At 33.7% G+C, this 18,558-nt stretch overlaps 1 protein-coding gene across 6 annotated transcripts in view; it reads right to left on the bottom strand.

Moving 5' to 3' along the window:
* Positions 1-18,558, bottom strand: part of EXOC2 (exocyst complex component 2) — a 286,986-nt gene that overhangs the window by 95,479 nt on the left and 172,949 nt on the right. For all 6 annotated transcript variants that reach the window (XM_005869533.2, XM_014542312.1, XM_014542313.1 and 3 more), the window contains 2 exons: positions 14,721-14,839; positions 682-807 (listed from right to left, as the gene is read on the bottom strand). In XM_005869533.2, coding sequence (XP_005869595.1) covers positions 682-807; positions 14,721-14,839 — 245 coding nt within the window. The remainder of the gene's footprint in view (positions 1-681; positions 808-14,720; positions 14,840-18,558) is intronic.

The following is an 18,558-nucleotide window of genomic DNA, read 5'->3' as shown; positions in this document are numbered from 1 at the left end:
AATACTTCCAAATAAATTTTAGAGGCATTTCAATTTAATATAAAGGAAGGTATTTTTATTATTCTATTTGGATTTTTTTATTTCTATTATTGAGGTTAGAAATACTAGTGATTAACAGCGTCTAATTGGCACACCATTACATTATAATCAATGTATTTTATATAAGTAAATAAACAATAGGTAAATATCAACATTACAAAATTAAAAAATGCAACATGGTTATAATTTGAGATACCTTATCTTATGAAAAAAATAGCAAATAATTTATGATTAATAATAAGTCCTTTCCAAACAAAAGTTTAAAATTCATTGAAAATATGTCTTTCTCTGTACTGACAACAGAAATTACTTTTGTTGCAAAATTAACCTTGAAATTCTCACAGAATTTTTTCTGTGGCATATTTTAAAAAATTAAACCACAGAAAATATAAAACTATACTTTTAATTAAATATGTTGAATAAATACTGACCTGTGGCCAATGACTTACTAAGAAATCAAATGGCATGTATTTAATGTACAATGTAATTACTGGGTAGTTACTTAATAAGTAGAAGAGACAACAGTTGATAATATTTAGCAATAGTAACAGAACTAGTTATGGAAATTTCCAAGAGAAAAATGTTTTAAATTAAACAAGTAGCAATTTAAAAGGCAAAGTGGGCATAGAGAGATATACTTACTGTCATCTCGACCAGACTGAAAGCTGCTGCCCCGCTTCAGTGATGCTGTCTGACTAAGATGGGCCAACACTGAGGGACGAACATCGCTATCCAGATCCACCATGGGACTGTGCAGGCCTGCGGTACCTGGAAGGGAGAGGGAACATTCCTATAGGTTCTATGTGTTCATATTTAGTTGATTTAAAGAACTGCTTCTCTGAGTTATTTCTTGCTCACTTTTTCACTCTTTTAAATAAAGGATTTACTAAGTAAAATAAAAAACATCTCCTCCAAGTAGCTTTTTAAAATCATTCTCACCATGATAGATTTGGAGGATCCAATCCATTACTTTGGCTTGACAGAGACATGTAACAAATCATGGAGTGAAACTTATATATCATTTTAGAGTGAATGTTCAGTAAAACTGGGGAGAGAGATGTTCTAGGAACATTAACATCAGCAGGAGAAATCACTTTTTGAAAAACGACTTGGCACTTGGAAGTCACAGAGGTCTGACTTTTAATGGAACAGATTTATAGCACAAATCTTTGGCTTCTCTCATAAATTTAAATCCTGTAATCCCATTTCACTTATATATCATTTTAGAGTGAATGTTCAGTAAAACTGGGGAGAGAGATGTTCTAGGAACATTAACATCAGCAGGAGAAATCACTTTTTGAAAAACGACTTGGCACTTGGAAGTCACAGAGGTCTGACTTTTAATGGAACAGATTTATAGCACAAATCTTTGGCTTCTCTCATAAATTTAAATCCCGTAATCCCATTTCTTTCTTTCTTTCTTTGGGATGTGGAATTTGCTTCCTTGTTTATATTCCTGATGGCAGCCAAACTAGTTTGGATCCTTTTCACCCCACACTACTAATATTCCAGAAGCCTAACGTCATTGTTGTCAAGAAATTATCTTTATTGTCTGGGAATAAATATTCCAAAATATCCCCAGAATCCCAAACCAAATTATCTTAAAAACCAGGAAACATTTTTTTCTAAATTGGGTATCAAGAGCTATTAGGATTGGAATCCCATGTTGGTAAATATGTTAGTAAGACATTCACTTAAAATGCTAAAATTTGCCTTTCAGTATGTATGTAAAGGTGCCTATGAGCTCCCTACTCTGAGCTCTTTGGCTGAGCATCTTCAAAACAAGCTGAATTCACTAAACACTTACAGAGTATTTACCATGCATAGGACTCTTAAATATTCTGCCTATGAAAATGCATTCCACATTTTTCTGCCTTATTTTCTATCCTCTCTACCTAAAAAGACTTACTCATTCCTCTTCCTTTAAAATGCTATTGCATGAAGCATTGCCACCTTCTTAGGGATAAGGATTAAATATTATATCTGTCTAGTCACTGGACCTTCTGCAATAACTCCCTCAATATATACTGAGTGACTGATACTAAATTAGTCAAATAAAAACCCTATCTTATTTTATAAGTTAATACTTAAAGCTTAGAGATTTGTTTTCCAGTGTAAAAGATAAAACACATTTATAAAATAATAATTTTATGCCACTGGTAATGTTAGCTATTCAATAACACTGTGCAGTTATATATTAGACATCTCTTATGTACCAGGAACTATACAGACCCTGGGGATAAGATGATGAATAAAAAGATAGGCCCCTGCTCTCAACTTATTTAAATTCTGGTGGAGGCAGGAAAAAAAGCAATAAATAAATAAAATACAGTAAAAAGTGTACTGTTTCATGGGCTCCTCCTATCATGAGCCACTTCACATGATACAATGTGAAATTACAATACAATACAATACAAATACAGTACTATCCTCACAAATTTTACCAGGTAGGTTTTTTAGAAATAGAAATTTATTGAACACCTATTGTGTTTCAACTCTGTGCTAAATGCTTTATTTATATGCATTTCTACTTTGGTAAACATATCTAATACAAGAAGACTTGTATAATTTAATATTAAGAAAACAAAATTAATGTAATTTAGAGTAAAAAAATACAAACAAGAAAAAAATACTTTTTAAATAACTGATACTTTCTACATTAAAGAAGAAATCATATAGTCACCACATAGTAGAATTCAGGAAGTTAATATCAAAATATCAATTTTCTGAAACACCCTCAAAGTATAAAGGGGCTTGAACTTAGTATCACATTAAACATTTATATAAAAATTTATAGAATATAAAAATGCATATTAAAAGGTGCAAGAAGAGTGCTTTAATTTAAAAAGTTACAATGTTACTCTTGAAGGTTTCAGGACTTTAAATTTTTTATTAAAAAGGAAAAGACTTCCTAGTTTCCTAAAAGTACACTATATACCATTCTTACAAAAAATACAATTATCATTGTTCAAGTAAATCCTCAGAAAAGGTTTTCTATATAACTGATGTATTTACAACTTTAATTTAAATGGTTTAAGATTAAGGTTATTTATGTAGCTGAATTTAAGTAACTAGAATTCTTAAACTGTTAGAGACTGATTTATCTTTCCCTGTATTAAGAATATGCTTTTCTTCTATTAGAAACCATAGCATAATTTTCTATGATATCAGGAAAAGAAAGATAACATGAACTAATTTATTAATTGGTGATGGTGAATTACCAGCAAGTATGTCACAGCAGCAGGAAGCTAGAACAGCAGTCTACCCTGAGAACTAACGAACATCTGGAACACATCTGCAAGATGTGTTTCTGCTGAGAGACCAGAAGAGAGCGCTTCAGCACTGCACACAAACACACACCCACCCAGCACACCAAACAGTGGGCATTAACTCAGAAATGTGTTTTACTCTGTACCATTTTGCATCTTCTTACTGTCAAAAATAAAGGTCTTACGATGAGTTGTTTTACAGAAAATTAACAGAATTATCCTTTGAAGAGAAAATTAATGAAAACATTTTAAATTTTAGTAGTCAGAAAGCAAGTACATAAAAAAACTTTGAGGATTCTGAGATTTCTTTTAAATTTCTACCCCATAAAAGACTGAAAAAATATGAAGTGGTTTTGATGAGAACAAAGCATTACTAAAAAGAACAAAAAAAGATGAAGAAAACATTTTCTGTAATAAAATCAGCAAAAGGTTTTAAAATGTCTTACAATAAATCATTTTATTTTCTTTTGACTGTTTAACCTCACAATATCATAGCAATATCTACTGATGTGTTTAAGAGAATATATATATTTATACAAAACATGTGGTTATAAAGGAGAATAATTATCACGTTTCATATGTCATGCTCTGATTTATGTGCAGATCATATGCAACTGAAAACATTATTACTCAGTATATTTTCCCTGAAGACCTTTGAGATCCAGCTGAGGACAGTATTCAACTGTACACACACACTTCAGTTTTTTCATTACAATATTAGCTTGCAATGGGACATTTTGTAGGTGACAGAGACTAAACTATTTGTAAAACTGCATCTGACTTTGTCTTTTGCAAGCTTAATACTGCATTAATGACTTATGAGAAATCATTATTTTCTTGACAGTAAATTTTCTCTAGAAATGAAATGTTCCTATGATGTTTTTCCTAGATGAAACATTTTTAAAAGCCTTTTACTAAATGGGATTACAGCCTCTCTGCCTTCATTTGTGCTAATACTAACCATTAATTGTTCCCTGTATTTGAAACTTAGGGCAGGGTTTAATTCTGCCCAAGATTCTCATGGCTATGCAACTCGTATGGGGTTTTGCAGCTAGCTTAAGGAGTCATAATAGGCCTATGCTTTATCACCTGTAAAAATTAGGGCTTGAAACCATGCATATTTTAAAGTATCTTCTTAGTTATAAAATTCTGATTCTATTATATGAAGTTTAATTCTGAAACTTTAAATCACCACTGAGAACAAAATATGCTTATTCTGCTCACTATTGCTACAATTTAGGACACTGATTAGTGGTGTCATCTAAATGTATAAAAAATCTGCCTCTACACAGAGGGCATATGGGAAAATTTATTCTTAAAAGAAAAGCACATCAAGAAAATATTAAAGGCAACAAGAAAATAACAGTGAAACCTTTATCTGAATTTTACAATTTCATTGTGAATCTTACAGGTTAGATATTTCAAAGACACTAAGGAAAGTAACCAATAAATATACTCAGATAAATAAGTGCTTTTAAGATCCAAATTACTTGGCTATAACCTGTCAAAAGTTATCTGAGAGGAATAACTTTAGGGTAAAGACTACTTTAGAGACAAAACTGCACATAGGAGCACACCCAACAGCACGAAACCATCACTATAGTATTTGTATAAACAAAATTCTAGAACTGAATGTCCTTCAGGTGTAGCTCTATCTTCTAAATTCCACAAACCAGTGTTTGAGTTACAATTTTACCAATATATCAAAGAAAAGATAGGAATCTTACCTACAGATGCTTGGAAGAAGCATCTTGGAAGAAAAACTCCTTTAAACACTTAAAAGTTTTTAAAAACTAAGCTTCTTAATTACTGACAATCAAGAGGTCAATATTTTTATTCCCCAGTTAAATAAAGTTTCTATAACATGCTACCGGCATTCTTAAAAGAAACTCTTCCTAATTATGAATATACAGGACTAACTGAAAAGATTAAAAACAAAAAAAATTAGAAAAATCATTTTTGGATATAATACTACATTTTGTTTTAATATGAGAAAAACAGAAAATTTCTTTCAGAAGTTGCAGAAGTTATTTTCTTCACAATGCTAATAAAACAATCCACCACTTCATTAAAAGAATAAAAGCTGCAGTGTGGAAATAAAAGTTTAAACTGCTTTATTTTCTAAGAGAAAATAAACTAATAATCTATTATAATTTGCTATTGAAAAACTGAAACATTTGCTATTTTTTCCCCTGCAACTGAGAGATTTCTACTAGATAAAAAAGTTTTCAGCTTTATGCTAATCTAATAGATCTAAAAAACTTAAGTGTTTACATTAAAACGCTGATTCTGACCAAAAACTCCTAACGACTTTAAGATGACTTTATAGAAAATGCTTATTATACCTCGTATTCCCTCAGACTTCCTGGAAACCTTATCATGTATCAGTCAAATCCTTTCAACTCAAGATGTGCAAGTTTTCCCTATTTTAAATGAAAAGCAGTTAGTATTTGTTTTAACAGACCCTATATAACATAAAGGGCAGAAGAGACCGTTCTTCAGGGAAGACTGCAAATGTGGAGCCAGGTGAATAAATTCACTGTATTTTTCTCATCCTTCGTGCCTCTTGCAAGTTTTCTCACAGGCAACAATAGTGTGGGGAACACTGATCTACAACCCTGACTCTCAGAAGGGCAGCTGACTTCCTTACTGCCCTTAAACACCTTTGAACACATTTTCCTGAGCACAGCGGGCCCTTGTCCCATGTGCAGCACGACCACCCACTGTTGCTTGTTGACCAAACACACAGGGCCAGGAGCCTCCACAGACACAGGCAGGATGGGATTCCTTTCAAGCACAACACACAGAAGAATTTCAATGCCAAAGCTGGGGGGCAGGGGTGAGTATAGTAAGGCAGAATTACAAATTCCTCATGAATTAGACGTGTGTCAACAGATAAAAATGTTCTTTTTGATCTTATGCTTCTATATATATTTAAAGTTCCTATAGGAGCATTTCCTCAATTTAAAGGGGATAATTTAATCAAATTAAACAAAGGGAGACATATTTAACATACCTTACTTCACTGGTGTCAGAATTGCCCTTAACAGGTTCCAGGCAGCCATTCTGATATAACATTATTCACAACAATAGTTGAGAAAAGAAAAATTATTTTAAAAGCAAAACTACTGGTGTGAACTTTGAAGAAGTATTTATTCATTAACATTGGCTATCTAAGCAAGAACTGTAAAAGCTGGATGGGTCAATAAACAAAACAAAATTACTTATGTTTTTAGTACTGCATTTTTCTTGTAATTATATAAATTTAAGTAGAGAAAACATGCTCACAATATATAAGTAATAGAATTAGTACCAAAATGACAGAATACAAAATTAAAATGTTTGTAATGATGAATATTTTAAATTACCAGTTATTGCTAGCATTCAATGTGTGCATGACATTCCTTGTCAAATTTTCTTTTTTTTCTCTTAAGGATAGGGGATGTGATTTAGACACGATGTGGTTCCCAGCCATAAGACATCTTCTTCCAGATATACAGTAAGCCAGGACAGCAGAAGGGAACCAGCTGCCAGGATAACAAATTGAAAAGACTTTTTGACATAAGCCTGTTTGGCCTGTCTGATCTAACAAAGATAAAGATAGATCACACATTGTTAGGTGAATAGACTAGTATAAAATAGTAGAAATAAGCGAAGAGAACTTAATCCAACTCTTTTCTATGATATTCAACAGCTGTTATTTTACTATTATATAGTATCTAAAAATGAATGCTGTGGTATTCAAAAATTCTCAACTCCTAGGTTATTGCCTTTAAAAAAAAAACACTGCTTAAATTATCAGCATTGATTACTAGTTTTAATTTGGAAGCTAAAACTGGTTTTTCAAATTAAATTAAAAAACACATCTATAATCATTATGGTAAAAACCTGCTGATCTGCACTCAGATAATTAAAATTGCTTATATAAACTTATACTATTTACAAACAACAATGACAATTTCTAATAGTATGCAACAGAAATTCTAATGGTAAACAATTAAGTGCAAATCTAATTCATGGCAAACTGAGTATCACCTGGGGTTTTTCTCTTTGTGGGGAAAAAAAAAAAAGACAAAACATAAAGGAAAATCAGACCACCCCTTTGCTGGAAAGAGTTTTCCACTGTATCATAAACTGGTACTTTTCTTCTACTTCTCTCTCCTTAATCTACTTTCTCCTATATATACCTCATAGCTTATAAATCTTAAAGCAAATAAATAAAATCCCACTAAAAGCACTTAAAAGCATTTCAATGTCTAAAGCCAATTAAAAAAAATACTCTGTGGTCATAACATGCAAAATAACAAGGGTGCAGATAAACCTTTGGTTGCCGAATCTACATTGGAAGAGATTTAGTTGCAGGGAGAATAAACATCAAATTAATGTCCCATATTGGTTCTTGCTGCAGGTGTGCCTTTCCTGTTTTCTTTTAAAATCAATTCTATTAGTCTGCATTCATACTGTTATGATAAACATTCAGGACAGGAACTATTTTTAAATTTCCAGAAAATAAACTTCATTAAAAAAACCTTCCTAATGTACAATTTCATTATACCAACTTTAAAATAAAAATTGTAATTTTATTAAAATTCAATATGTGCATAACAACACATTTTTACTGTCTTTTTAACCATGAAAATATTTTTATGGTCTCAAAGAAAATTCAATGAATCTGCTGCCAGTTTTCTAACAGAGGTTGACATTTAATTGAGTGTAAAGTAAAAGTCTACCTAACTTTGCATTATGGAAATACCAGAATTATATTTATTAATATCTCACTAATTAAAAACAAACTATTAATTATGTACCTAAAGGTCAAGAAATATCAAGAAAAATTGCAGTGTGGTTGTACTGTGTAAATTCACAAAATTATACGTAAATTGTAAAATATAATTTATGAATGCATTTTATGAGCTTTTGAGTTGAAAATATGCATAACGTTTTTATGTTTTTAGGTCACTGGGTAAACAAACATTTTTATTTCAGCAAGTAATTAATCTAATAATCTACTCAATGTTTGAAATAATTAGAAGAGTAGGCATTTAGCCCAACCTCTAAAATATTCTCATTATTTTTCTTCTACAATAAATCAATACTGGGATAATTTAGAAGAAATCTTTCAGGTGTGACATAGTGTATGTAAATTTGCAAAGAAAACCTGAGCCACATGTAAATGCATTTCCTTCTATTGTGTGACTATTTTAAAAGAATCTCTTGCTTACATGAGTTATTGCTCATACTCTAAAGTCCACCAACGCACACCATCCTACTATGTCCTATGGAAAGTCCTAATTAAGTACATATCTAAAAGAAGGAAATAATTACTCTGAGAGCAGGCTGAAACCTTTTCCCTCCAATTATTACACATAACCAACATATATTTTTAAGAGTTAAACTCATTTTCAGAACAAAGAAAAAAAACACCTTTGAAGTCTACCTGTAAAAGTCCTATTTGGGAATGTCAGTAGGGGGTTAACCAAAGGCTTTCCTGGCAAGAAACTTGAAGACTTAGTCTAATTTTTTATCTATTTCACAGGAATTTTAAGGGACAAATGACACTTTTATAAGGTGGTAAAAGTTTTCCATGTGCAACAAATTCAGGACATAGGATTGGTCTGAATATAGAGGAAGAGAAGCAAATGGTTACCTGGTTCAGGCTGGAAAAAAATCAAACTCTTCTATTACTATTTAAGCTTTCAAGATGAGTGTTTAAAATGTCAATTTCTATTTCCTATCTTTGTCTCCCTTTAGAAAAAGCAAAAGATCGCATTTGGACTACAGAAAGGTAGGCCACGGAAGAGGAGTGAGGAGTATTTGGGGATAGATGGCACAGAGAGTTGAAGGTGCAATGGTAATCCCCTGTTCTTGTGTCCTAATGTTTTTAATATGGAAGATGCCATCCTCTTAGTTCAGTATACATTATTGCTATAAAAAAACTGGAATCCAGAAAAAGACCTAATTCGGTGTTCATAAGAATATCAACCTTATGACCTATCTCAGCTAACAAATGCTCCCTATAAAAGAATCTTCCCTGGAAAAGGTAGCTTTTTTATGTAAGACTGTTGTCTATGAAAATCTATCACCATCTTTGCTCATGAAATTTTCTCTGAAGACCACAAGATTAAATTCAATTAACATTTCCCCCCCAAACCAACAAAGACTTCAAGTCTCAAAAACATTTATGTTAATTAAATGTACACTTAGAGATCAGCTTTACCTAAAAAGACAAAAAGAACACTTTTCCTGATGAAATATTTACAGTCCACCTGTTTAAGTTTGTATTGATCTCAAACGAGTGTCTCAATTCCTAACCATTGTTCTGCCAGTGGGTTCACTTAGAAAATTACAGCTATTTCTCTTCTCCAACGTTAACAGTCCAATCACACATTATAATACAAGGACTTTTGGTTCCTGAGAATAGCTGAATAAAAACACTGAAGTGCTAGATGAAATGTAGGCCTGGTCACCATCGTGTTCATCAAATTCAGAAATCCTGTTTGATGGAAATATTTTCTCCAACAATAGAATACAGAGAGGTCTTGTGGAACTTGCTGTCCTACCCTCACTGAGTGCACTCTGGTAGGATGGGGAGAAATCTGAGCCAGTCACTACTTCTGTCGCTTCTCAGGACATGAAGAAGCTGGGTTGTTACCTGGCTTCTCTGAGATACTTTCCTCACATGAAAAATAGATCTAAAGTCATCTAATGAACACCTGTTGGGAATAATTTCCAAGGTTTCTTCCACATTTAAAAGGTAATAATTATGACAGGATGTCCAACAGAAAGTCCAAATTATATTTAGGAGCCTTTCCCCCATATTACCTTACATTTTTATTATATACAATTAGGACACTCATAAATACCAATTAAGAGTCCATCATGAACAACTGGTTGTAGATTATATAAAAGAAAAACTGTGTTTATTCCCAGCAAACTTAACATTAAGGCAAATATTTTATATTTGCATATACCTCTACACATATACCTATACTACATAGTGTAACTACATCATCTGTATAAATGTAGATAAGTGTTTATTGAATAGCTAACAAGTAACCAATGACACATATGCATTAATGAAGACAATCAGAAAAGGATCTAAGTGCAAAGTGGCCAAAGTGGACATGTTTTACAGATGGCTAATTCTTCCATTCTAGGAAACACATGTTCTGTCTACATCTATGCCAGATTTTATGTCATTTGCCTTTGCACTATCAGTTAAAAAGCCATGGTATTAATGTACTTAAGTCCGGAAGATACTAAACTGCTTCAGAATTTGAAAATTAACTGAATATTTGATAATATAAAGAACTCAATTGATTTTTTTCTTTATTGATTAAGGTATTACATATGTGTCCTTATTCCTCCCTTGCCCCCCCACCCTCCCACTCATGCCCTCACCCCACTGGTGTCTGTGTCCATTGGTTATGATTATATGAATGTATACAAGTCCTTTGGTTGATCTCTCCCCCACCCTCCCCCCTACCTTCCCTCTGAGGTTTGACAGTCTGATCAATGGTTCTCTCTCTCTCTGGATCTGTTTTTGTTGATAATATTTTAGATAATGATAATGGTGTTTTGGTTAGTTTTTCAAAATTACTTACTGAAATAATTATGGATGAAATAATGTGACCTGCTTCAAAAACAATTCAGAATGATGGAAGGGATAAAAACAAATAAGGGTATAGATAAGATTGGCTATGAGTTGATCATTGTTGAAACATAGGAGGTTATTATATTACCCTTTCTGCTTTTAAGTATGTTTGGAATTCTCCGAAATCAAATAATAAAACCCCTTCTGATGTAAGCTCAAAAGAGTACACCAATCTTCCAATTAACAAAGCTCCTATGTATTAGGGTCAGCCATGTTGTTTATATTGGTAATGTTTGCTGACAACAAAAGAGGGTACAGGTAAACATGTTCTTCTGAATGTCAACATCTGACTAACAAATTTAGAAGGTTTACATTGTCTTATCATGAAACTTGTAGAGTAAGTTTAACGGGCTGATTGTTTATTTTTAACTTCCTCATCAAAAGACCAACTTATGAAGATAACTAGGTAAAGCTTGTCACTAACAAATGGGTTCAATTTATTTTACATTATTTTAATTATTTCACAAGTGATGAGCAAATTTTACAACAAGCTTGGTCAGAATGAAATTGAAAAGTAGGACTCTGCCATTTTTTCCCCAGAAATACGGATTTTAAGCATTTCTGGATAAATACATGTAGTAAAACATAACATTAAGATGATGGAAGGAATCATCAGGTAAAAGTCGCTCTCCATTTATCTTCAAGAAAAATTCAGACCTTTGGCAGTGTAACATTGGTTATCAGGTATTTCAGATATGACAATAAAGTACATATAATTTCCAATCTGAAATAGTCTCTATGTTGCCCTCATAATATACACCCATCCCAGAAATTCAAATATTTTCATAACCAAATTATACAGATGGTTTCTTACAGGCATAAGCAGGAAAATCCTTTATCAGATTATGTAACTTGCTTGTAATCTGAAGAATATCATCACTGTATTTAGTGCAGTGGGGAATGAGGTGTCATTTATTGAAACCTACTTCTCCATGCCTCTTTATCGGATAATTTCTATTTGTCATTTGGGTTCAATGGAAATATCACCTCCTTGAGAAAACTTCCTTCGATCTCCCCCTTACTAGACTGGAGTAGAATTCTGTACTCCCCACTTCATAACACTTTTCAAAATTATATTTATGTAATAAATACGTGATTTTTAAAAAGATATGTCTTTCCCACTAGACTACAAGGTCCAAGAGGTCAGAGGTCATGTCAGTCTTGCTCACTACTGTATTTCCAGTCCCTGGTGTTCTAATTATCAAGCCTGGCTGTACCTGGATCATCTGGAAGCTTTATAAAAGACTGATGCCTGAACTCCACTACTAGAGGTTCTACTATAATTGGTAGAAATGGGGTGGAGGACAAAAACTGATAGTTTGTAAAAACACCAAGGGGATTCTGATGGGCAGTCAAGGCAAGGATGGGATACCTTTTTTCTGCCAATGGCCATTTAGATATTTATAACATCATCATTCCAGGGCCATACAAAATTATCAACTTAAAAATCAGCCTGCTATATTTGATCAAACACTTAATTAACTCACCCCTAATGTAGGGCCAGATCAAATGATTTTGTGGACATTCCCCATTCCTGGTATAGAGTCTTGCCTAACAGAATAGATTCAATAGATAAATATGCAAGGTCCTCTAAATACATCCAAAGACTATGGACTATGTATATCATCTGTTGTCATTTCTACTTGCTAAAACTACAAAATAATTAATGACATTAACAGGAATTTTGATGTGGCATCAAAACAGAGATATTTGGGTTTTCCTAAAGATCAAACTAGAAAAGAACAGAATCAGCTGGAAAATACTCCAACTCATGTCAAAACTGTGCTATAAAGAAATAATTGTGACCTCTTCATTGTACTTCCTTCTGTGTCAGGACTGTTCTCATGTTACTTCACTTACTCCTGGAAACCTAATGAAGTATCACTATGCCTTCTTTTATATAATCTATTTGTCATCTCAGTCCACTGCCATTGCATTTGCCAAGGTCAACAATACCAGTGCTAAATCTGCAGGACACCTCTTTATCTTATTCTTTTAAAATCCTTGCTGATCACTCCTTTCCTCTTTGCTTTTGCGACATTATGTTCTCATTCCCCTCCTAGCTCTCTGAATACACCTTCTTCTTCTCCTTTGCAGGTTGCCCTGTAAATATCCCTCCTCAGGATTCTATCTAAGTTTGCTCCTTTTTTAAATTTTTGTGGGTTAAAGCATCAACTCCCAGGAACCACCTTTATGAAGATCATATTCAAATACTTACTCTTTAAATATCTATTGAATATCTTCACTTCATGCCCAAACAGAAGAGAAAAATCATTTTTCCCCTCTAGGATTCCCTAAACTAAATGATGCCATCATCCTAACCAGCTGCCAAGGTCGTATTCCAGTTTCTGCACAGCTCTGGAATCCATCCCTTCTCCACATCCACACCTCCATGCCAGGCGAAATGCCTGAATTGCCACAGCAGCCTTCTAAGCAGCTTCACTGCTCCAGGCTTACATCCATTCACTACATGGAAGACAGTCGTCTCTTAAAAAATAAACCTCATTGGGTCTTTCCCTTGTTTTGAACCTTTAACACATTAAGCGCCCTGTCAGTCACCGGTGACTGACACTATACTTTCCATCCGGAAGACAAAACAGGCTGGGCGCTTAACGTGTTAATGGCTCCTACAACACCTTCTGGATCAAGTTCAAATTCCCTGAAGGAGCTAACAAAAGTCCACCCAGGACCCAGTGCCTCCTAACTTGAGCCACTCTAATCATGCTCTAAGCTCCAGCCACATAGGATTCAGCAGCCTTCTTTTCCTGAAATGGTTTTTATCTATTTCTTCTTCCCCACTTCTATTTCAATCAGCCAACACAGACACCCTACAGATCTCAAAACATGTGGCATTTTATTTAAATCTTAGAATGTCCCTTCGTGACCTCAAAATTCTGGATCAAATGCTGTTCCTAAGTGTTACTACAGCACTTGGAACTTCCCAGGCTTAGAAAGTAGCACACTGCCTTCTACTAGTCACTTTCCCTGTCCCTCTCCCTTGCTATTTTGGAAGTCTCATGTGAGCCAAGCTCTTGTCTGTTGTACAGACTGCTGTGTCCTGAGCACCCAACAGTGGCTGGCACATAGCATTCAGGACATTCAATGCTTGTGAATGCAGCTGTGACTTCTTCCTTCAAACTTACCTCAGAGTCTCTGCAAAGGTTGGTCCTTTTTTCAGGCTGGAGTGGGCCCAACAGGCTACTTCAAATCCTTCCAGCTCTTAGCTAACATGGAGCATTTTCTAAGACACCCTCCCAAACCAGCCAACTAAAGCATTCTCCTCAGTTCCCTTCCCTCATAGTACCATTATGTTTTCTTTGTATCACTTGGCAAACATTTGTATTTGGTTAATTACATGCTTTCTTCCAGGGACCATGTCTGTTTTATACTATATTAGCATAGAGGCTGGTACATAGCAGGATTTAACATATATTTGGAAAAAATAACAAGTGGACTTAATAGCTTTCATCAAGGGCTAATATCATTTCGTACATCATGTTGCTTCTTACAAAAGTTTAACGGTCCCCCTAAACCAAATCTTTGTCAATACTGCCAGTCAACCATAAAAATAGGCATAAAGTTAAAGAATTTTCTGTTCTGTTACTCGGGTATAAAGCTAAGCAGGGGTAAACAAATAAACAAACAAAAACCACCGATACACATATCAAGAAAAATAACTAATCATTCTTTTCCTTTAATCATTAAGTGTTAAAGTGAAAGTATGAAGTGGTATATGCACTGGAAGAGAGTGGCCTTGCCTTTCAGGTCTTGTATGTAGCCCTCTTTGCAGCTGTGCATGAGCTGAAGGATCCATCTGTGCTGAGCTCCGATACACTGCCAAGCAGGGTCACCCGGTGCATGAAGGTCAGACAGGTACCTGAAAAAGCAAGGTCAAGGCTGACCAAGTAGTCTTCCTCTACACAAGCCATAAATAAGGATAAAAGGAAAGCTAGCATATTTCAAAATCATCACATTTTTTAAGAAAACCTAAAATTTTATCAATTAGTAAAGCAGTTGTCAGTATTAGTCTCTAATATTTAGTTCTCTAAAATTAGTCTCTAATATGAAATACATCCAAATTTCTTTTCATGAAGTTAACAAACAATAAAGCTATATTTTATAAGACTAGGACTTTATAAAAAGAAATAAACATGACAGAGACCATTTACGATGATCCAATATACTTAGGGAGAACTTACCTTTATATGTATTTACACTGACTTCCCAGAGTGCTGCTATTTAGTTTTGTCATTATATAAGCACAGGTGGGAGCCAGCAGAGGAAACCCGGGGAATATTTTTTCGATTTCAGTTGGTTTTTATTCCTTTCTGGCCTGAAACATAGCCACTAGATGGCACAATGACACTGTTTTCTAGACAGTCTTAACAAGGGTCAACTGAAACTTAAAGCCATTTTATTATATGAAGAGATTTGGTGACAACAAGCACTTACCTCTAAAGTCTAAATCCTAATCCATGACTCAGAAAATATTTCTCTAGATAGCATAGATGGGAATTTTTCATAGATTTAATGTAGTTCTTAAAATATTTAAAGTCTTTGTACCTAAAATATCTAAGTCCAGATGGACAACTGAAATACATTTAAGTTGAAAAAAATCTGCTTAATATCATTCAAGATTTGGCACTCTGCCCTCACAAAATAAATATAACAAGTTAAATCAAATTAAATCAATCTCATAAGCTGAATTTATTGTCTTAAAATTACTCTTAGACCATAAGCTATCTGTTGTCTTAAGGTTAAAGATTTTTGTTCAATGACAAATTTTAATTAATGGTTACAAGCTGTGACCTCTAGCCAAATCTTAATAACTCAGAGATCATCTGATGCCTCTCTCCCATTTCCAGGACGGTATGTCCTTACTCACAGACATCTCAATTAGTAGCTAATTAAAGGAAAAACTTTTTATAGTAAGTTAGCAATGAATAAATGTTGAGATGAAATCTGACATCACATTTAGGACCTCTCCGCCCTCACCCTGACCTTCCAGGCTAATGGAGACAGCCTGGTTTCTGAGAAGAGCTGGGCATTTATTTGTCCTGCTAAGGAGCCCCTTAAACAGCATGGCTCACACTACAGTGGGCTGCCCAAGAGACAGCCCTGAGAGTTGGCCATTCTCCTTCTCCCTGACTCTATTTACAGTCTACAAAGGTGCGTCTGTAGGAGAAAGTGACAAATCAGTTAACAGCATTTTAGAAGAAAAACCACAATCTAGCAAATTACATTTAGCTTGGCCTAAATAATTCATTTCAAAGATTTCAAAACCCAATCAGATTCTTTTCTCATAAGGCTTTCCTCTTTTATTGACTAGAATATAAATATGATAAATAGTATGTTGTGTCATTTCTGAAAAAAACATGTGATTTTATTCTTTCTTGCTAGGAAGACTTTGTCCGACAAATTCGCATTCTCCTTAGATAGGTTTATTTCGCCTCCAAAAACTTCTGCAACACTTTCTCCTGACACTTTCACTCATATAACAACCTCAGATTTGTATTAGCTACAAAATACTAGTATAGGAATATCCTTTTAGAAAATAGTTGCTTCCCTTTAATTTTTTAAAATTTTATTTATTTATTTCTTTATTAAGGTATTACATGTGTGCCCTTATCCCCCCATTGCCCCCCACCCCCCGCTCGTGCTCCCCTAGTGTCTGTGTCCATTGGTTATGTTTATATACATGCATACAAGTCCTTTGGTTGATCTCTCCCCCTTACCCCCACCCGCCCCTACCTTCCCTCTGAGGTTTGACAGTCTGATCGATGCTTCTCTGTCTCTGGATCTGTTTTTGTTCATCAGTTTATGTTGTTCATTATATTCCACAAATGAGTGAGATCATGTGATATTTATCTTTCTCTGACTGGCTTATTTCGCTTAGCATAATGCTCTCCAGTTCCAACCATGCTGTTGCAAATGGTGAGAATTCCTTCTTTTTAACCACATCCCTTTAATTTTTAAACTTCTAAATAGGAACACAGATGATCCATTACAAGAATCTTTCTTGAGCGAGAAAAATCAATAAGCATTTTTTTGTTGAGTAACTTTTAAAATTGTAAGTCTCTTTAATATAGTCACTAGGTCCTTGCAAAATTTAATGACAATCCTCTTTCTATTGTCTTATTAATGGGTATTACATTAAAAGTTTTATAAAGAAAAACATGTTCTCTCAGGAATTCTAGTGTTTTAGTTTAAAATTACAACCTGTGCTAGGCTTTTTCCTTGGTAAAATGATGTAATCCAGTAAGTTTCTTCTTTTCTTTTAGTAATAAGTAGATTAAAAGTAAGTACTACTTTCATTTCAAAAATATTTGTTTAGAAAATGACAGTTTATTGCCATTTCTTTTAAAGCTGCGTATTAAAGGACACTTTGTAAAAGACATTTTTAAAGGAAAAAAAGTTAAAATATGTTAATGATAATGAGCATAAGCTCAATATTTTATAAATTAAGACGTTTTTAACCCCATTCTGACATAATTTTTAACAATTACCATGGATAGGTTCATACTGACATGGGAAAAAGTATATGCAACTTTCCTTCTTGCTAAAAAAATGAAGATCAAGACAGAATAAGAAGAGTAAAAATAAGGAGTAAAAATCTATTTTAATTAGATAAAATAGAAAACAAAAGACAATACAGTAATAATCTGATTTTCACCCATATCATGCATATCATGTATAACTTCAATTATTAAAGCCAATAGAGATGTATTTTTGTTGATGATAAAGCTGTCTCTACCCCATGAGGTACTCATAGTACCTGTCATCATAGATTCCAAAGTCCAACAGATATCTGACCTGAATCCTGTTATTATTAAAAAGAATAATAGCAGTTCTATGCTCAATGTCTTCTCAAAACATCAAAAATAAAATAGTGATTAAAAAATAAACAAACTACTGGACATTGTTATTGACATTCTTGTTCTTTATCCTTTAAAGTAACAGGTTGAAAGCATTTAAATAGACCATTTAAAAGAATCTTTTTAAAAAATATCTACCATCTTTTAAATGCTATTCAATAGGTTAACCAGTCATAAGAACTGTTAGTTATCTATATATAGTAATTCACTAGATAAAGAAATCATACTCAATACGTTTAACACATCACTATCAGCAAATTTAATAGAATAAATGTCAACAATAAAATAAATACAAAGCATAATTAGAGAACACAGACAAAACACTAACCAACTGTATCCTGGACACGACAATTAACATTCCTACAACTCTGTTTCTTTATATGTGTTTTTTTTAAAAAAAAAAGTACCTAGATAACTGATGTGTAGTTTATTTCTACAAGCCAAAAAATTTCCAAATACATTATTTCTTATGAAGATAGCCTAGAGAAAAGCAAAGATAGGCTCTGAAAGCAGACATATAGGAGTCCTAGTACTAGCCATGTGTGCTGAAAAAGCAATAAAATCTGAGGTGCCCTGGCTGGGTGGCTCAGTTGGTTGGAGTGTTGTCCCATACACCAAAAGGCTTTGGGTTTGATTCCTGGTCGGGGAACATATCTAGGTTGTGGGTTCCATCCTCAGTTGGAAGCATATGGGAGGCAACTAATCGATGTTTCTCTCACAT

This window comes from Myotis brandtii, unplaced genomic scaffold, assembly GCF_000412655.1.
Source record: "Myotis brandtii unplaced genomic scaffold, ASM41265v1 scaffold298, whole genome shotgun sequence".
Lineage (NCBI taxonomy): Eukaryota > Metazoa > Chordata > Mammalia > Chiroptera > Vespertilionidae > Myotis > Myotis brandtii.
Note: the sequence above shows the minus strand (reverse complement) of the source record. Positions and strands in the feature narration are given on the sequence as shown.